General features: G+C 43.9%; 1 protein-coding gene across 2 annotated transcripts in view; it reads right to left on the minus strand.

Annotated features, from left to right (window-relative positions):
* LOC121570914 (cGMP-dependent protein kinase 1-like) overlaps positions 1-20,682 on the minus strand; it is a 182,565-nt gene extending 161,883 nt beyond the window's left edge. The window contains exon 1 of one of the 2 annotated variants that reach the window (XM_041882216.1): positions 20,101-20,682. In XM_041882216.1, the coding sequence (XP_041738150.1) occupies positions 20,101-20,360 (260 nt within the window). In that variant the 5' untranslated portion in view covers positions 20,361-20,682. Of the gene's footprint in view, positions 1-9,423; positions 10,036-20,100 lie in introns of those variants that run through there. The other variant, XM_041882215.1, reaches the window with a different exon arrangement.
* Between the last annotated feature and the right edge of the window lie 1,086 nt (positions 20,683-21,768).

A 21,768-nucleotide genomic window follows, 5' to 3' on the forward strand; every position in this document is an offset into this window, starting at 1 on the left:
TCTCTCAACTTCAACAAAACGAAGGTGCTGATCGTGGACTTCAAGAAACAGCAGTGGGAGCACGCCCCTATCCACAGACAGGACCGCAGTGGAGAAGGTGGAAAGCTTCAAGTTCCTCAGCGTACACATCACTGACAATATGAAATGGTCCACCTACACAGACAGTGTGGTGAAGAAGGAGGCTGATGAAATTCGGCTTGGCCCCTAAGACCCTCAGAAACGTTTACAGATGCACAATTTAGAGCATCCTGTCAGGCTGTATCACCGCCTGGTACGGCAACTGCACCCGAGGGTGGTACAGTCTGTCCAACGCATCACCGGGAGCACACTGCCTGCCCTCCAGGACACCTACAGCACCCGATGTCAAAGGAAGGCCAAAAAGATCATCAAAGAGATCAACCACCCGAGCCACGGCCTGTTCACCCCGCTATCATCCAGAAGGCAAGGTCAGTACAGGTGCATCAAAGCTGGGACTGAGAGACTGAAAAACAGCTGCTATCTCAAGGCCATCAGACTGTTAAATAGCCATCACCAGGCGGCTACCACCAGGCTACTCAACCCTGCACCTTAGAGGCTGCTGCCCTTTATACATAGACATGGAATCACTGGCCACTTTAAAATTAGAACACTAGTCACTTTAATAATGTTTACATACTGCTTTACTCATCTCATATGTACATACTGTTTTCTATTCTACTGTATTTAGTCAATGCCACTCTGACATTGTTTGTCCTAATATTTATATATTTCTTAATTCCATTATTTTCCTTTTAGATTTGTGTATTGTTGTGAATTGTTAGATATTACTGCACTGTTGGAGCTAGAAATAAAAGCATTTCGCTACACCCGCAATAACATCTGCTAAATATGTGTATGTGACCAATACAATTTGATTTGATCTAGTTGTTGCCTTCACGAGGTCTTTTTTCCATTTATCAAACTTGCTGATATCTGGGAGCTGAGGACTGTAACTGACAGACATGTCCGCAGAAGGCTGATTTATTCAGTTTGCCGACATCAGGCTCCGGGTCAGCAGAAGGCATTGAAGGCCACTGATCTTCTGAGTATTAGAGGAACTCCGGGCCTTGGTGCCCTTGATGTGGTTGGGCCAGCTCTTTCAAGGTCTTGCCCCGAGTGATGTCATCCGCCGGGTTGTTTGCGGTATTCACATACCTCCAGTTGGCAACATCCGTAAGGTTCTGAATCTCTGCAGCACGAGTTCCTATTAAGACCTTGTATTTACACGTTTCTGACTTGAGCCAATGAAGAACTGTGGTGGAATCGGCCCAGAGGATGACTTTTCCGATGGGCAGGGTGAGTTCTGCTTGGAGGACACTGGCCAGCTGAGCCCCAGTGAGTGCAGCACTCAGCTCCAAGCGTGGCATTGACAGCTGCTTCTTGGCGCAACGTGAGACTTGGCCAGAACGAAGGAAATGTGTACCTGCTTCTGGTCATCCACAATCTGCATGTAGGCAACATAGCCATATGCTCTCTCTGATGCATCACAGAATATGTGGCATTCTCTGGTCGACTTTGGTTTGTCAGCATATGGTGGTGTGTAAGTCCTGGGGAGTTCCATCTGGATAAGGTCAGGAATATCTTGTTCCCAGACTAGCCATCTGTCTAGCAGGCTCTGAGGCTGAATGGGGTTATCCCAACCTATCTCTTCTTTCCACAGGTCCTGAACGAGTACCTTGGCTCATGTTGTGAAAGGAGCTATGTAGCCTAGCGGGTCGTATTCACGGGCGAGCACACTGTAGATATTCCTCATTGTAGGTTTGGAGCAGAGACGATCCCAATGTTGGTCTATGGAGGAGAAGGTCCTTGAGCGACTGTCCTTTATGCTGGAATGAGCAGTTAAACATAATCCTATCCTTTCCATTGTGATGCACAATATGGTGGGTTATACACCAGGACTCAGTAGATTGTTCAGCCACCTCGGGTGGCACCAGTGACACATAGCCTGCTGTCTGCAGCTTCATGATCTCCTGGCAGTACACCTCAGCGCGTTTTGGGTCTTTGGGGAGTCTTCGCTCTGTGCCACGGAGGCTTGGCAGTACAGCTTCCTTTGGAGCATGGAGAGTTTCATCGTCGACTCGACGAAGCAACGTCATCAACTTCTATCCTAGAGGTGGCGTCTGGAGAAGCATCATGGCTTACTGGTCTTGTTTCAAGCAAGTCGCCAGCTTCTCACTCACATAGGGAAGGGTATCGATCTGCCAAATTCGCTCCACGTTTCAGAAGAGCTCGGCGGAAAGCAAAACAGAAATGGTGAGCAGGCACTGTTGTTCAGCTGGTGTGGGCAAAGTTAGTAGGGCCTTGCAGGGACCAGCTGAGTTCGGTGTGGACAGCAATGGGTCCACCATGTGGGCCTGTACACACTGGCTGTATGGGTATCAGGAGGTGAGGCATGTCTGAACCAATCAGCAGCAGAGGTTGAGCTTGGTCCACCGGTGGCAAAGGCAGTTTACGCAGGTGGTCGTATCGCCTTTGGAGAGCTGCTACTTGGAAGGAGTGTTCGGCAAGGCCTAGGTTGTCTATGGTGAATGCCTGACGTATCCGATACTTCTCTAAAGGTTTGAGCAGGTGGGACACATCAAAGGTAACTGAGGCACCTTGCAGTTGCACAACGTCTTGTCGAACTGTCCTGAGGGTGAGGGTCTCAGGCTCAGAAGTGAGGTTTAGCCTCGCTCCGAGCCATCGTCGAGCACGGTGTATGTCTCCATGGCTCGGTCTCCATTGTGAAATAAGATCTTCACGACCTTCAACATTACTTTCACCGACCAGTTGGGTCTGTCCAGGTACACCTTGGTCGTAGGGACACTCACCATGAACACACTTTTCTGGCTTTCCTGTATGGCATCCTGAAGGATTGTTAGGTGCTGCTCTTTACATGTATTGCAAGGTCATCTGAGGGTGCAAGCTTCAGCTTTGTGGGATCGTCCGCACTTCCAACACCTTTTTCCATCCATTATCCACTTGACGAGCTGTCCTGTGTTCAGCTTCTTGAATGCTTCACATTAGTTGAGAAAGTATTCTTTATTGTCACAGTGGGGTTTGGTTTATCCTTTGATTCAGCAGGCTCCTTGGAGTTTGGATCTTCACTTGCGTTGAAGAGGATTGAAGCAGATTTCTCCTTCTGTCTTGTGAAGGCACGGTGGTCTTTCATGAATGGCTTAGGCATATCAAATTCATAGAGGGCTGCAGCTCTGCTTGATCTGCACTTAGCCTGGGACTTCTTCTGCAACCAGGCTACTAAGTGGTGTAGTGTATACGTCTGGTCCGTGCCAGTCCTGAGGATGCCGCGATCGAAGCAGTACTCGACGAATTCATCCCTGTAGCTCTGCATCTTACTCAAGAGCAGGTCGACGTGGGATCCACAACCGAGCTCATAGCCGTTCTGCCCCACAAGTGTCCTGAGCATGCCTAACAGTGAGTGGATAGACAGGACAAAGGTATCGAAGGCTTCTGCATCTCCGAACCTGATGGCAGGGGAGTTTAGGATGGTGGCTAGCTCACACTGGACGAGTTGGCAGGGCTGACCGTACTTGTCCTTCAGGGCTTGTAAGGCAGCAGTGTAAGGTCTCGGGTCGTGCATGTAGGCCTTAGTGAGCTGGACTGCACTCTGTAGTTTCAGGTGGGCCAGGAGCACTTCATACACTTATACCGCTTGTTTAGGTGTCTGTGACTGCTCATCGGGTCATCTAGGTCCATCTTGAGGAGGGCCTCAAGATGGATACAATGGCATAAATACTAAGATAAAGCACATTCATTTAGCAATAACAAAACAATATATACAGCTCTCATCAGTTATAATAATCCAATGACTGAAACGAAAATACAAGTAGCTAGCAACATCAGACTAACCAGCTAACAATAACACGCGAAAATGTAGCTAACAGTGTTAGATAGCTAGCATTACAACAATATACATAAAGCTGTAAAAATGACAAAAATATTATTTAATTATTGACAACTTCGTCAGTAAAACAGGGGGAAAACATATACATTTTACATTTTTACATTTTTACATATACCTTACTTACAGTTCTGGTATTCACGCACAGTGGTGAATAAATTGGTCAGAAAGAAAAGAATGTCCAAAACTGAGATTTATGTTCACAGCAGTAGGTGGCGAGCTGCATTTGGTAATGAACTAAATACTCTGCCAGCTTGTGATAGCTATGATGTAATCACTGAGGTCTTAAAGGGACAGGCTTTATTACAGTGACTTCAAGGCTTTTTAAATAAATTAAACCTCAACTCAATTTTGTATAGACAGTAAATAAGTATAGCATCAATACCCCTTTTTGTTCAGGGTTTGATTTCCAGAGACAAGTATCCAATGTTTCTCATCCACCTTGAGGTGTGTATTGATTTTGAGTGACACGTTAGACAAACACCTTCAAGTGCAACATAAGGTGCGGAATGTGCATGGGTGGAAAAAGTACTCAATTGTCATACTTGAGTAAAAGTAAAGATACCTTAATAGAAAATGACTCTCAAGTAAAAGTGAAAGCCACCCAGTAAAATACTACTTAAGTAAAAGTCTAAATGTATCTGGTTCAAGAATCTTGTGGAGTAGAAGTAAACATTTTCAAAAATACAAATGTACAGTAAAGTACAGATACCCATAAAAACTACTTCAGTAGCACTTCAAAGTATTTTTACTTAAGTACTTTACACCACTGGGAATGTGTCTCTAAATCCATGAGACCACACACAAGTTTGGTGGCAAAAGAGAGAAAGAGAGAGAAACAGAGAAACAGAGAGAGAGAGGGGGGTGAATGTTGATTGCATATGTGCATATCAGTGGAGGCTACTCAGAGGAGGAAGGGGAGGACCATAGTCCTCAGTGAATTTCATTTTTTTTTAAATTTGTGAAACATTAAAAAAGTTATCATTTTATAGTTAAAACTTTATTAAATATATTCACGTCACAAAATAATTTATTAAAACTCAATGTTTTACAAGTAGCCTTGTAGCCAAGTTCTACAGTAGCCAAGTTCTACAGTAGCCTCAACAGCACTCTCTGGGGTAGCACCATGGTATAGCCGGAATGCCCTCCTCTGGGTACATTGACTTCAATACAAAACCTAGGAGGCTCATGGTTCTCACCCCCTTCCATAGACTTACACACTAATCATGACAACTTCCGGAATACATCCTCCAAACTATCAGAGCTCTTGCAGCATGAACTGACATGTTGTCCACCCAATCAAAGGATCAGATAATGAATCTAGTCCTGAAAGCATAAGCTACAGCTAGCTAGCACTGCAGTGCATAACATGTGGTGAGTAGTTGACTCAAAGAGAGAGAAAGACAATAGTTTAACAGTTTTGAACAAGTTAATTTCTTCAAAAATAAAGGAGAAGCGAGAGAGAGAGAGAGAGAGAGAGAGAGAGAGAGAGAGAGTGTTTTTTTCACTTTCACGTTCACTTACTTAGATAGCGAATACAGCTAGCTAGTTTAGCCTACTCAAACACCCGGCTCAAACAGAGAGGGATGCTATGTTAGCTAGCTGGCTATGGCTATCCAACACTGGAACTCTTCCAAGTCAAGGTAAGCTTTTGGTTTTATTGACTTATTGCCACCGGGGCCCTGCTAAACTGCTTGCTGTACACTGTAATGCATGATTGTAGCAGGTTTACTAACGCGTTAGTTCTAGTAGCTATGTTGACTATGACGTTAGCTAATATGGTGACACTGATGTAGGCTGTGTGTAGCGGTTAGCGGTTATGATATGAAGGCATAGCTTGGAAAGCTTTTTCGCCTGGTCACAGACAGCTGTTGTGTTGTGCACTGAAGTCCACAAGTGAAGGGAAAAGGTGAGAGGAGGATAGCACGTGGATTCAAGAAGGAATGATAAAACGAGCAAAGTGATCATGCCATTTGTATGTGGCTGCTATGAAAGTGAACTGTGTCTGCAGGTGATCAGGGGTGTATTCATTCCGCCAATTCTGTTGACAAATGTTTCTTAAACGGAAGCAAATGGAACGAAATGGGAATCAACATAACTGAATTTGTCCAATATAAACTCTTGTTTGCAACTGTTTGGACTAATGATTACGCCCTAGATCAGCTAGATGCAGGCAAGAGTGTGCAAGGCGGTATTAAATGTGTCACTGTCTGTCACCTTGATTATTCAAAAATGTATCTCGATCTGTGCACCTACATTGTAAACTTGAATTCCTAGGCTAGGTTGTAGCAACCTCATGATGGATATAGAGGAAAATGTTGTATGATGTTTTATTTCTCTCTGCCTCCTTCTTTCCACTCCTTTCCTCTTTTGACCTCACCCTCTCACCGTCCACCCCTACTCACAAGGCAGGCAATATGCTTGACCTCATCTTTACTAGATGCTGTTCTTCTACTAATCTCACTGCCCCTACTCAGATGGTAATGTGCCGTCGCAACCTTCGCTCTCTCTCTCCCGCTACTCTCTCTTCTTCAGTCCTATCATCTCTTCCCTCTGCTAAATCCTTCTCCCTCCAATCTCCTGATTCTGCCTCCTCAACCCTCCTCTCCTCCCTTTCTGCATCTTTTGACTCTCTATGTCCCCTATCCTCCCGGCCGGCTCGGTCCTCCCCTCCTGCTCCGTGGCTTAACGACTCATTGCGAGCTCACAGAACAGGGCTCCGGGCAGCCGAAATGGAGGAAAACTAGACTCCCTGTGGACCTGTCATCTTTTCACTCCCTCCTCTCTACATTTTCTTCCTCTGTTTCTGCTGCTAAAGCCACTTTCTACTACTCTAAATTTCAAGCCTCTGCCTCTAACCCTAGGAAGCTCTTTGCCACCTTCTCCTCCTTGCAGAATCCTCCTCCTCCCCCTCCCTCCTCCCTCTCTGTGGATAACTTCGTCAACCATTTTGAAAAGAAGGTTGACGACATCCGATCCTCATTTATTAAGTAAAATGACACCGCTAGTCCTGCTTTGACTTCTTTCTCCCATCTCTCTCCAGATGAAATCTTGCGACTTGTGACGGCCGGCCGCCCAACAACCTGCCCGCTTGACCCTATCCCCTACTCTCTTCTCCAGACCATTTCTGGATACCTTCTCCCTTACCTCACCTCGCTCATCAACTCATCCTTGACCGCTGGCTATGTCCCTTCCGTCTTCAAGAGAGCGAGAGTTGCACCCCTCCTCAAAAACCTACACTCGATCCCTCCGATGTCAACAACTACAGACCAGTATCCCTTATTCTTTTCTCTAAAAAACTCTTGAGCGTGCCATCTCTAGCCAACTCTCCTGCTATCTCTCTCAGAATGACCTTCTTGATCCAAACCAGTCAGGTTCAAGACTGGTCATTCAACTGAGACTGCTCTTCTCTGTGTCACAGAGGCTCTCCGCACTGCTAAATCTAGCTCTCTCTATTTTGCTCTTATCCTTCTAGACCTATCTGCTGCCTTTGATACTGTGAACCATCAGATCCTCCTCTCCACCCTCTCCGAATTGGACATCTCCGGCACTGCTCACTCTTGGATTGCGTCCTACCTGACAGGTTGCTCCTACCAGGTGGTGTGGCGAGAATCTGACTCCGCACCATGTACTCTCACCACTGGTGTCCCCCAGGGCTCAGTTCTAGGCCCTCTCCTATTCTCTCTATACACCAAGTCACTTGGCTCTGTCATATCCTCACATGGTCTCTCCTATCATTGCTACGCAGACAACACACAATTACATTTCTCCTTTAACCCTTCTGATAACCAGGTGGCGAATCGCATCTCTGCATGTCTGGTAGACATATCAGTGTGGATGTCGGATCACCACCTCAAGCTGAACCTCGGCAAGACGGAGCTGCTCTTCCTCCCGGGGAAGGACTGCCCGCTCCATGATCTCGCCATCACGGTTGACAACTCCATTGTGTCCTCCTCCGAGAGTGCAAAGAACCTTGGCGTGACCCTGGACAACACCCTGTCGTTCTCCGCTAACATCAAAGCGGTTACCCGATCCTGCAGGTTCATGCTCTCCAACATTCGTAGAGTTCGACCCTACCTTACACAGAAAGCGGCACAGGTACTAATCCAGGCACTTGTCATCTCCCGTATGGATTACTGCAACTCGCTGTTGGCTGGGCTCCCTGCCTGTGCCATTAAACCCCTAGAATTTATCCAGAACGCTGCAGCCCGTCTGGTGTTCAACCTTCCCAAGTTCTCTCATGTCACCCCGCTCCTCCGCACACTCCACTGGCTTCCTGTTGAGGCTCGCATCTACTACATTTACATTTTAGTCATTTAGCAGATGCTCTTATCCAGAGCGACTTACAGTTAGTGAGTGCATACATTTTAATACTGGCCCCCCGTGGGAAATGAACCCACAACCCTGGCGTTGCAAGCGCCATGCTCTACCAACTGAGCTACAGGACCATGGTGCTTGCCTACGGAGCTGTGAGGGGAACGGCACCTCCTTACTTTCAGGCTCTGATCAGACCCTACACCCAAACGAGGGCACTACGTTCATCCACCTCTGGCCTGCTAGCCCCCCTACCTCTACGGAAGCACAGTTCCCACTCAGCCCAGTCAAAGCTATTCGCTGCTCTGGCACCCCAATGGTGGAACAATCTCCCCCAAGACGCCAGGACAGCGGAGTCACTGACCACCTTCTGGAGACACTTGAAACCCTACCTCTTTAAGGAATACCTGGAATAGTATAACAGTAATCCTTCTACCCCCCCCATAAAAAGGGGGAAAAGGGAGTGGTTGTCCCACTGGCTATCCTAAGTTGAATGCACAAATTTGTAAGTCGCTCTGGATAAGAGTGTCTGCTAAATGACTTAAATGTAAATGTAAATGTAGCAGCCTAAACCTATCGATGTTATACTGAGCTGGGTGAATGGAATATGAATGACAGTCATCCAATATGCTGCAATAGAAATAAGACCATGCTCCTAAAACAATTAGCGTCCTCCCTAATCTTAAACAGCACCGACCGCCACTGGTGCATATTGCATGTGTGAAGAAAGCAAGAGCTGTGTGTGTGTCTTTTGAACTGTTTAGGTTAGAAACAAGCAGTTTTTGCTGTATTAATAGTGCAAGCATGACACTAATGAAGCTGCGCTCAACAAATTACGGTACAGCAAAGCCTTATCATTAGAACAATTAATATTTGAAAATACACTTGTGCTCCAAAATATTTACTTGCATTGATGCATACCAAGTGTGATATCACTTTCAGAAGAAGCTGAGAAAATGCAAAATACATTATATTACACATACTGACTGATCCTAGATGAAATATTGATAATATGAGTCTGACAGGTCTCACACCTGATGCGCCATATGCACCTGTGAGGAATAACGCACACTTAGAATAATGCACAATGGATAAACACAGCCACAGGCTGTTTCACATAACGTCAAAATATGTAATGCAGAAACACAGTAATGCAGAAACAGGCACCCCTGTTGTAACTGTACACTTACTGTGGACTTTTGGGGTAGAAAGGCAGCCTGACATGGCTAAGATCCTGGATGTCGAAGGCGGTGGGTTCCGCAGATATCGCCTGTCTCTTAGTCCGCTGGTGCTCGTGCAGCTCGGTTTGTTTGACGACCTGTTGGGTGGCCGGTTTGATAACAGACCGGTATTTATCCAGCTCGTTCTGTAGTTTTTGTATTAGCTCGTCTTTCTGGTCAAGCTCCAGTTCTAGCTCGTCAATGAGCGCGTCCCGTTGCCGCAGCTCCTCAATCTTCTCCTGAATCGCGTATTGGAGGTCGCGCAATGTACCCATGTTCATCCCGACATCAAGGGGACTTCACAAACCTTTATCCAAAGCTATCCAGTCGATACTGTAGCGTATTCCTTTTCCGCCCTTACTGAAAACTTTATCCCGCATTAACAGCTTTTAACAAAATATCCTCCCTCCAGTCCTTCTTGATTTCCAAACGGCTTGATCTCCGTTGACAACGGGTGCTGAATATCTAAATAAGCAAATACAGTGGATGAGGCGACTGTCAAGATGAACCCCCGAGAGCACCGCAGTCTCTGGAAATGTAAAGTTAGTCTTTCTCTCTCTGGCTGAGAGTGTCAGTGATGAGGCAGGCCAGTCCTACCCGAGTGCGTCAGGCTGCGACCCTGAGAGAGCGCGAGGGGAGAACGGCGACTACAGGAAGGTACAATGCCGTCAATCCTATGAGAAGAAAACACAGGGCAACTGGACTAGGCACCCCAGACACTACTGAAAATAACAATGCCCAAAGTTGAGTTTAGCTAAGGTTGAGCTGGCGTTAAAATACAGGGAGATATTTTTTAAGAGGTGTGAGTAATGAGACACTGCATAGGGCCATGTAGCATACATGGCAAAAAAAAATGCTTTTCTTGGTTTTTGTCTTATTGGTCTATGTCTGTGTGTGTGTGTGTTGATAAGATCAAAGCTATGTGTCATAGCATGGTTTAATGGCATAATTCAGATCATAATACTGCAACTATATTACTGGCTCACACAGACAGACCATCAATCATGCTTGCACTTCATTATAGTCAGATTTGGATTGCTTATGAACAAAGCAGACCAAGCTGCATATCCGGATCAATGCTATTACAAAACCCAAAATGTAATTACACTCCAGGTAAAATAACAGAAAGCTACTTCACTATTTGCACATAAATTGGTTTTGCATCTCAAGCCCAGAGCCCTTTATTTGTAATAGAAGGCTCTGATGAACTAACACTTGCACTTGTCTTTTCTTACTAGCACTGACTTTGATGATAGCTACTTATTGAGGTAAAAATGTGCTTTCTATGACTGTGATATGCGGGTTGGAAAACAACCGGATGCATCCGGTTTTCAGGGGAAATGGAAAGAGAGACTGTGAAGCGACGTCCGCTTTTGGACACTAACAAGACCACACTCCATCTCTACTTGTTGTGCGTACAGTGCCTTCGGGAAGTATTCAGACCCCTTGACTTTTTCCACATTTTGTTACTTTACAGCCTTAATCTAAAATTGATTAAATACAAATCCTCAGCAATCTACAGACAATACACCATAATGACAAAGCGAAAACAGGTTTTTCGAAATGTTTGCAAATGTATTAAAAATAAAAAACAGAAATACCTTATTTACATAAGTGTTCAGACCCCTTGCTATGAGACTCGAAATTGAGCTCAGGTGCATCCTGTTTCCATTGATCATCCTTGAGATGTTTTTACAACTTGATTGGAGTCCACCTGTGGTAAATTAAATTGATTGGACATGATTTGGAAAGGCACACACCTGTCTATATAAGGTCCCACAGTTGACAGTGCATGTCAGAGCAAAAACCAAGCCATGAGGTCGAAGGAATTGTCAGTAGAGCTCCGAGACAGAATTGTGTCGAGGCACAGATCTGGGGAAGGGTACCAAAAAATGTCTGCAGCATTGAAGGTCCCCAAGAACACAATGGCCTCCATCATTCTTAAATGGAAGAAGTTTGGAACCACCAAGACTCTTCCTAGAGCTGGCCGCCTGGCCAAACTGAGCAATCGGGGGAGGTGACCAAGAACCCGATGGTCACTCTGATAGAGATCTATAGTTCCTCTGTGGAGATGGGAGAACCTTCCAGAAGGACAACCATCTCTGCTGCACTCCACCAATCAGGCCTTTATGGTAGAGTGGCCAGACGGAAGCCACTCCTCAGTAAAAGGCACATGACAGCGCGCTTGGAGTTTGCCAAAAGGTACCTAAAGACTAACAGACCATGAGAAACAAGATTCTCTGGTCTGATGAAACCCAGAATAAACACTTTGGCCTGAATGCCAAGTGTTAAGTCTGGAGGAAACCTGGCACCATCCCTACGGTGAAGCATGGTGGTGGCCGCATCATGCTGTGCGGATGTTTTTCAGCGGCAGGGACTGGGAGACTAGTCAGGATCGAGGAAAAGATGAACGGAGCAAAGTACGGAGAGATCCTTCATGAAAACCTGCTCCAGAGTGCTCAGGACCTCAGAATGGGGTTTGAACAAAGTACTGAGTAAAGGGTCTGAATACTTACGTAAATGTGATACTTCAGTAGTTTTTGTAATTTATAAATTAGGAAAAAATCCAACAAACCTGTTTTTGCTTTGTCATTATGGGGTATGGTGTGTAGATTGATGAGGGAAAAAAACTATTTAATCCATTTTAGAATAAGGCTGTAACCTAACAAAATGTGAAAAAAGTCAAGGGGTCTGAATACTTTCCGAAGGCACTGAATGTAGTGACATGTATGTGTAACTGATAGATGCACACACACACACACACACTACAAGTTAATGTTTTTATCTATGTAAATTGTAAAGTATTTTGTCTGTAATGTCTTTTTCGTTATGTGTCGGACCCCAGTAAGACTAGCTGTCGCCATTGGCATCGGCTAATGGGGATCCTAATAAATCAAATCAAATCCTCTTCCACATTTACTGGATTGGTTCAACAGTGCAGAAGATAACCTCCCTCTATAGTTTTTTCTCTCTTAAGAAACCCCACTCAGGCTAGCTAAATGATTAAAATGCTAAATGTAATGCTTCTTTTTTTTTACACCAGATAGAAACATACGTACATGAACAGCAATTTACAGACACACACAAACAAAGACACACACAAACATCTCATCTGCCCAGACCAGCATGCTCACACCCCCATCCCTAGTGCCTGCATTATTGTTTGCCACATGGCCTTAAATTATACCAATTTGTTTTTCTCAGTCGCCCATGCTATTTAAATATTTAACTAATAAATCATTAGATTTTGACATTGTGTTAATGATGGCGGATTGATTGATTTCCATGTTTTTAGTATACGTTTTTTTCTAGATGAGTGATGAGAAGAGAATCGTCCAGCCCATTGGGTATATCACTACAGCCCCATATTCTATGTCTTGAAATATGCAGACAGACAGATTAAAAGTAAGTTTACATTGTAATACTTTTGACAGCCAACTTTCTAGCTCCGCCCATAACTTTTGGAATTGATATCATTCCCAGAAAGCATGGATTATTGAGTCATTGTTACACTTAAAACATAAGTCATGTCAAGGCTGTTCTTACTTTCACAATAGCAGCTGTGAGATGCAACACAAATGAGGGAAAAGAGCAAAAGGTATAGACCATCATAATCCCAGACAGTACTTCAATAACCATACATCCACTAAAACCTGCCTAAGGATCACTGAGGATGGATTCCAATCCCTATGTGCTTGTCGACCCCCTCTTTCACCTGGGAGGACTGTAAAGAATTTAGCAATACTTACTGTATGTAGAGCTATTACAATATTGCTAATACCTTTTTTAGTCCTTTCAGATGTCTGATGCACGAGGGGTCAAAAAGCCAGGATCCAAGGATTAGGGGCTATAAAAGGACGAATCAAATACACCAAATAAAGGCTGAGGGATGAAGGGTGATGAGGAGGATGATGATGATGGTGACCCTCTGAGTGGGAGGTCACTGTATCCCTCTGGTGAGGTAATGACCAGCACATTCCTCATCTAATCTACAGTGTTTTTCACTCTGAGCTGTGGTGTCAACTTGTGTTATGCTAGCTCTTGAGAACTCAAGGTGGATATACCCAACCAATGAGTTCTCAATTGAACGTATGGACCACAGTTGGATCAATGAACTACAATCCTGACGCTCTGTTTTAACGTTTAAAAACGTTAATAATCCTCGCAGTCGATGCGGTTTTGGAAACCTTTGGAATTTAACGATCACATCAGTGAGAAATAATCTTTCAAATACAAAAGATACACTTATTGTATCCAGTTTAGCAAAGTTGCATCCTGGTTGCACCTGGTAGAATTTTCTAAAACACAGCCCTCAGCCTAAGTACAAAACTTCCTCCCCAGTTACACTCCATACCTCAATGGTTACGCTCCATTGGGATGTTTGAAGAGGAAAATGGAGGGGAGGAAGTGTAGTCAGAAATATTTTAAGAAATTAGTAATCTCCTTGGCTAATGAGAGGAACGTATAACGCCAAAACCAGTAGACTGTCGACCAATCGCGTTCACGCTGTCATGCTTCATCACGCGGTTGCTAAGCTGATCATCACCAAATCCTTTGTAGAAAGTCAGGGTATGAGTCAAGAAACTGCTTATTTTTTACACGATATTACAAAGAACAAGTTAAATATGTAGATCTTAGAAAATATTTGTAATGTTGTGCTTCTTGCTCTAGTGCCCAATTGACTTCCATTCACTCCTTGAAGAGGTGCAGTCCTTGTGGGATTGTACCCAGAATGCACCGCGAGGCCCATTGACAATATACAGACCACGTACACAATGGGCATTAATACGAATCCAATGGAGTTTCCCATCTCCTAATTTCCTTAACTACAGTATACCTGGTGTAGTCTCGATTGGAGACAATGTTCTTGAAAATACAGCAGGGTGCAACAAAAGTGTATCTTTTGTATTTGAAAAATGATTTCTCGCTTATATGAACGTTAAATTCCAAACATTTCCAAAACTGTATCATGTTTGAGGCGTATTTGAGTTTAAACAGAGCATTTGGGCAGCGTCGGCGCATCGGGGCATTTTCCTCACAAGGCTAAAAGGGACGTCCAATGGCTCAATGTAATGCAATGGAATTGGAGTCATGAATATGGGCAAGTGTTATGCCATTGATGCATCTGAAACCCACTGAACTTCATTAGACCTTGTATCGCCTTATACTCACTGGTCTCTTCCAGAGGATATTACATCAGTGATGAAGGTCAATGCAGCTGAGGGTTTAGGTGCTTACAGACGGGCCACGGTAATAGGTAATTGAACCGCAAGAAAATCTGCCTATCGTGTGTAGAAACCAGCGGTCCCGGTTGTTGTCTTCTTCTTCTTCTTCTTCTTCTTGAAAGTTTTATGGCACACTACGCATATTGTTGTATTGCTGCCACCTACTGTATGGGGTCTTCTTCTTTGCTATTACTGCGATCCACAAACAAATACTATAGGTGCATGCCACCACGTACTGTTTTGGCTGTATATCAGTCCAAATAATTAACAAAATATAACTAAACTAAATAAACTAAACTAAACTCAATGTACTCCTTTATTCAGATTAAACTGCCAATGCCCATCCCTACAGGCTCTGGGCCCTGAGACGGAAGAGCATCTTCGAACAGTTTCGGCAGTGAAGTCCTGGAAACCCAAAAACCTTTCAGCCGCAGATACTATTATGTCCAGTTTCTTTGACCTTTTGTTTGTTTGTGCAGTCCAATTAATCACATGCGCTATAAACACCATAAAATCCACCTTCTTCATGAGCAGCATATCAGTTTACCTCAACTGTTGAACAACACTCTGAATCTTCACACTCTGCGGAGTATCAACCGTCATATCTTAAGCTCCCCTCGCTCCTTCAACTATTTCACGTGCCTCAGTGTAGGAGACCTGCTGCATAGCCCTGACCCTGACCCTTGCCACTTCATACTCTTTTACCCTAACCGTGTACCCCGGGGAATTGGGAACGTGGTTGCCATCACAATTACAATATCGTACACCGTGCTCTAACTATTCCTGGTATGCTCCTCGAAAACCACGAGGCCTCCACATCCAACGCAATGTCAGAGATGCCACCTTTTAACGGTGCTCTCCTACAAAAAATCTAAACACTCCACTTCATAAGTCAATAGTTTGTCGATTCTTAATGCCTTTTCCTTCCGACACACAAGAAATCAAAACAAAACCACTTCTGATCACTCTGAAGACTCCACCTTTCCCAATGCATCCCTTACCATCCTTGATACTTCAAACGGATCTCCCAAAAAAGCATCATTGTTAGTGAAACTTACTCCAACCAAAAACCTATACTCATTAACAACTTTAGCCCTTTTTGTTCAATTTTCCTTCCTCACTGTCTTCCACTCTTCAGCCAAACTGCAAGGATCCACTCCCTCTACCAATCTCACTCCCACTGGGCCAGAATCATCCTTTACATCCTCGAACAAGTCCCAAACTCGGCAGTCCTCAACCGCATACTTCAGGCTCCCATCAGGTTCCATCTCCGAGCTACTAGGGCATGTATCCCTCTTTTTACACTTGTTGCCAACCTTCCTTACCCCTGCTTCCCTCTACACTCAATTCATTCTCGGCTGTCATCACTACACCTGCCACTGCAATTGATTCAACCTCACTCTTGTCATTTTCAATGTCCTTCTCTAGCTCTTCCAGAAGTTCTGTGCAAACCTCCATTTCATAATCACTCAGGACATATTTCACTTTTCTTCTGTTTCCCTTGTCCACCATCTTCTCCTTCACCAAGTCTTCCTGAAGGTTTGTACAATCCCCCACTTCATGTTTATTCATAATATGTTCCAGTTTCTTCCCTTTTCCCTTGTCTGCCATCTTCAAAGATAACCAGTTTACCCTTCCCACCCTCCTTCCCCAGTTGTTGTCAGCTCGAATGGTGTCATTAAAACAATGTTTGATTGGTTGACAAGATGAACTTTGCTCATTGGTCAACCATGCGCGGTGACCGCTCAAGACTTCAGCTAATTTCATATTTTGGACCACAAGAACCGAGCCAGCGACACCGCTCACGGTAGTGAGCACCACGAACCGTGCCGCTTGCAAAACTGCTTGCATTTTGCCGCCCTACTCCAATTGAAGTCTGAGACCCTCGCCACTTATCGCGGCTCGTCTGTAAGCACCTTTTATGCTGAATCAAAATGCAGTGATGTGTGATATTGTAAGATCAAAGGACAGTCGTCACTAGAAACGCCAGTGGCATTATCGTCACTAATGACAAGCAAGTAGCCTATATGAGCTTTTTATTCTTAATTTAGAGGTAGGGTCAGGGTTAAGGTCAAGGTTGGGGTTAGTGGTTAGAATCACATGTGGTAAGAAAGTGCTGTAGCTCTGTCCATTCTACCATAGCCAGTCACCAGACAGTATGATGACTTGAAAAAAAGATCAAAACTGCCCTCTTGTGGTTTTATGTGATACCAATGAGTGAGCAGTTAGAGAATATCTGAAGACTAACACAATGTCTGGCGCACACACACTTTTTGATCAATGAAACTCAGAAACCAGTGATCTAGAGAAATCCCATTATCGGACCCTAATCATGCTTAACTGTAATATATATCATAATAATAATAATATATGACATTTAGCAGACGCTTTTATCCAAAGCGACTTAGTCATGCGTGCATACATTTTACATATGGGTGGTCCCGGGAATCAAACCTACTATCCTAGCGTTGCAAGCGCCATGCTAAACTAAGCGACAGAAGACAGCAAACTGTGACCACAAACCAGAAGTGTTGTCTGAAGGATCCTTCTATGTGTTTTCAAAAGGTCTGGATAGGAGAGTTTGTGTTGCCCAACCACTCTACAGCTGTTTTTACAATGCTATTACAGCTCTATTATCCCACTGTAAGCATGGCTATGATACGGTGACAGTGATATTTAATATTGTCTGTAATAGTGTGTCAATGAGAGCTGGCTTGAAGATCAAGAGCCTGAACCTTTTAGTGGGTGCTTTAGGGACAACAAAGTTTATAAAACTCTGACATAATATATGATTTGGTAAAACGAGAATGCTAATCACTTCTGCTTATGCAAGGGGAACAGTTTAAGAGGCAAGTTTATACTCATTTCCCTTTTAGCTTCAGACGTAATTCGTGAGATAAAGTATTAGTATTAAACAAAATACTTCCCTGGAGACCTCATTACACAAACCTACTGACCTACTAGGCATTCTAAGTCCAGGAGTTTTTCCTGACCAAGTGATATGACCAGGAAAACATGCTCTGCATCCCAATACTTCCCTTTCCTGGATTTAAAAAGGACTGGTATAAACAGTGTAGTGGATGGAAACTCAGTCTAGCCCATGCTTAAACCAATACTTTTACATTTGTGGGGAGTAGGGCACTGATCACATCAAATCCTGGCCCTGGGCATTACTTAAATCTACTGACAATGAACCATTAGGTACACCTCCACTCCCAAATGAAGGTCAATAGGTAAACTTTCAACAACTAGATAAGTAGAAAATAACCAAAATTACACCCTACTCCTTCTGGCTACATCTAGGAGTGTCATCCATATACTTTATGGCCAAATTTACATTCCACATTAAATATTATTTCCCTTTGATCTTCCTCCTCTCATCCCCTTCTTTCCCGCCATCCCTCCCAGCCTCTCTGTGCCCTTCAAACCACCTCTGTGTTGGTGACAGGCTTACATTTCACCTCGCTATACTTCCAGCTCAGCCCTTTCCTATGGCGATCAATAGGAACAGGATCCATTGCTCCATGGCTCTGTAATCCGATGAGCAGGAGGCTGTCCGCTGGTGCCTGGTTCTGACACTAATGGAGGTCACTATGTCTCAGTGTTTCTGACCCCTAACAGAGCCACGAGCAGGTACACAACCAGATCCGTTAAATAACGACACACATCCCATTCTTTAACCAGGAATAAAGACATGCCATCCTTTTCATCAGCTGCCTGTGGCCTTGGACCACCACTGTACTAGTAGCCCTAAAGGGATTATTTTCCATAGAAAGAGAACAAATACCAGAGGACATGAAATTAATTATTTTTCACTTTAATGACATTACTCTTTATGGATAATGACATTGTCTTCCGACAGATGGCGTCATGCTAAACCGACATACATTGCAAGGAGCCAGCTGTCTTGCAAATCATGGAACTCATCTTTAAAATCAAGATTTTGTTCATCCGCGTGACACCAGTTCCTAACTTCTGAAAATCACTGCATTCTCCCATGACTCACTATGGAACACCAGCAGGCCTGATTACATGTTATGAAAACATAATTTGAAACATTTCTAAATTCATGTTATTCTTATTTTTCCGACAGAGCATTATGGCCTGACATAATAGTAGAACACTGAATAATTAATAACACTCTTATAATCTTCTTCTTGTATAGTTATTTTAATGCTATCTAGTTACCTGACAATCAGCTCATATTGGACTTTTACTGTGTGTGCGGTGGATTCAGTTTCTAATCTAATCCAGACCCTGTGTGTGTGTGTGTGTGTGTGTGTGTGTGTGTGTGTGTGTGTGTGTGTGTGTGTGTGTGTGTGTGTGTGTGTGTGTGTAAATGTCTGTCTGGGTAGGGTGAGCAGCCATTTGATAAGGTCACCACCCATACCATATGGTTTAGTCACAGAGAACAAAGCTGTCAGGGAAGATGAATTGCTGTGTCAATCTCACAGGAAAAATATTTAAAAGTAAAATGGAAATTACAGTGAAATCAACAGTGAAGCAGACTTTATGAATGGGCTTGTGTTGAGTTAAAGGAAAACTAATTGATCACACTACATACTGTAAATGGCCATTTTGGTGTTATTTGTGCATGACTTTGGTATGTTGAACTGCCATTGTTAAATCATCAGGAATTTATTTGAATCTTTTGATAAATACTTTTTCTGAAGTGTGTTTAGTAACTCATTAGGCAGAATAGCATTGAATCAATCTGATTAGGCCTACAGATGAGGTGTTCATTACCTTAAAAAATAACAGATCTGTATCCATTCATTTCCTCTGTGTTTGCTTTCATGACGTGACATCTGTGATCAAATTTCAGTCAGTTACCAGACCAAGGGAGTCGGTCCTTCAAAGAATGAACCCTAATAATTTAGAACATCCAACACTGAAGCTACAAAGGTGCAACGGAAGGTGATGAGGAGAGCATATGGTCAAAAAAAGCTTTTTCTAATGGAGTATTAAATATCCTCAGACGTACACTTCGGGCGCTCAACATCCAGCTACTAAAAGCCAATAATGCATCGTGCTTCCTCCACTCTACCTCCGGTGGGAATGCAATGATGGATCGGATCCATAAACTCCTCTTGGAAGCCTGTCTTGGAGCTACGTCATCGACCCCAAGAATGAACGCGCTCGCACTGCCCCATTCATGGAAGCGCGTCTCCATCTCCACAGAAGGACTAGGAGTCAGCCCTATTGTCATTGTGAATGATTGACATTCAATGGGCTGACATCACACTAATGTCTACCTGTTTAAAGTACTCTAAATGCAACCCAAACCATTAGGCTAAATGTTTGTTCTATATGTTTTCTATAGCCTACGTCGTCAATTGCACACGATGGATAAACAGACTGGTTTTGCTGTATATAAACCCTAAATAATTCGACACCAATAACACCAGGTTTAAACTCTTACCAGTCGGACTTGTCATATTTCCGGAAAGCTTGTCTTGACAGGTCTTGGTAGTTTTGAGGCTCCGCGGAGATGCCTTGCGCCCGAGACCTGGTCCTCGGTCCTATAAGTTGAGCGCTGGGCAAAACGGACTGACATTTGTGCAGTTTCCTCTTCAGTTCTTGGATCTCGTCCTCCCTGTCCGCCAGACGCCTCTCCAAGTCCCGTATCCTCTCCTCCTTCAACATTAAAATATTGGCAAAGTCCTCTTCCAGGTCACTCATTTTGAAATCTGCAGAAACTTCACCGTTGTTTACACTCGAAAAACACAACTCCTATATCTAAACAGTTTCTTGTGGTCAGAATTCCGTTGTTTCCAATGGTTAAACGGGCTCCGCCGTGCGTATTGAGAAGGATCCCTTTGCAATCCACGTGTTTGTTTCGGAAGGTGCTGAAAGGAGGGGATTTAAATCGGTGTTTAAACAGCGGAGCAGGCGGTTGATAGATCCGCAGCGCTGGTACGCTGTGCTGCTGGTCCACAGACAGATACCCTGACCCTCCAGGGAACTATTGATGATCCTTCATTGAGAAACCAATACAGCAGCTCTTGCTCTTTGGAGACGCAGGCCATATGCTGGACAGAAACTCGGTGTAAACTCCAGATGATAACCAGAACCGCGAATTTGCATCACTGACCGCCCCAACATAGCCTAGACTGTCATACTAGCTACATATTGTAGCTTTGGGACACAACATCGGTAGTCTGTGTATTGGTTGGACTCCCTGAGATGCATCGTTCTGGTGGCTGGCGACAGAAAATAACCCTACCACAATATAGCCGGCTTCACCCAAAAAAAGTGTATTGTCAACAAAGGCATATTCACAATCTCTAGGAATACCACTTACCAGATGTAGAATGAAATGTGCCCCTCGCTATCAAATAAACGTCTGAATCCAACTTTTGTCCGAACAGCACCATATTCCTGCTGAGTTAGACAGCACTTCACTCAAGACTTTCTACCATGTAATCTACTGTTTACACAGCAGGAATATGGTGCGGTTTGGACAAAAGTTGGATTCAGACCTTTATTTGATAGGGGGAGTCACAATTAACTTTATATCTGGTAAGTAGAGTTCCTAGAGATTATACATATGTTTTTGTTGACAGGAAACGTTTTTTTTGGTGTAGCCTGCTATATTGTGGTAGCCACTCACCAGAACCATTCATTCACAACTGAGGAAGTCCAATCGATACACAGACTCCCGATGTTGTGTCCCAAAGCAATGGAGACATAGCCGCAGGAAGTAGGGGTGCTGATGTTGCTGCAGCATCCCCTGATAAATCGAAAATAAATAAATAATAATATTTAAAAAATGTAAACCATATAATCCCCACCGATTTAGTGAACTAGGCCTTTATTATTACTCCTGTATGAGAGCACCCCCACCCCAAAACATATTCCCGCAGCCATGTAGGGACATTGTTTTTGCAATGTCAAATTCTCACCGTCTTAAAATCATCAACACAAAGGTTCTGGAATGGCAGCGAACACCCTTTGATCTGAGCAGCTAACGCAACCCAGTGAAACTCGATCTGGCTAGGGATCTGATTCAAGAGGCTGTTAGATAGAAGTGCTAGTTTGGGCATCCCCAAAAACACCCACCCCGTCTTTTTCTAATTAGACTATATGA

This window comes from Coregonus clupeaformis, chromosome 1 (assembly GCF_020615455.1).
Source record: "Coregonus clupeaformis isolate EN_2021a chromosome 1, ASM2061545v1, whole genome shotgun sequence".
In the NCBI taxonomy this organism is placed as follows: domain Eukaryota; kingdom Metazoa; phylum Chordata; class Actinopteri; order Salmoniformes; family Salmonidae; genus Coregonus; species Coregonus clupeaformis.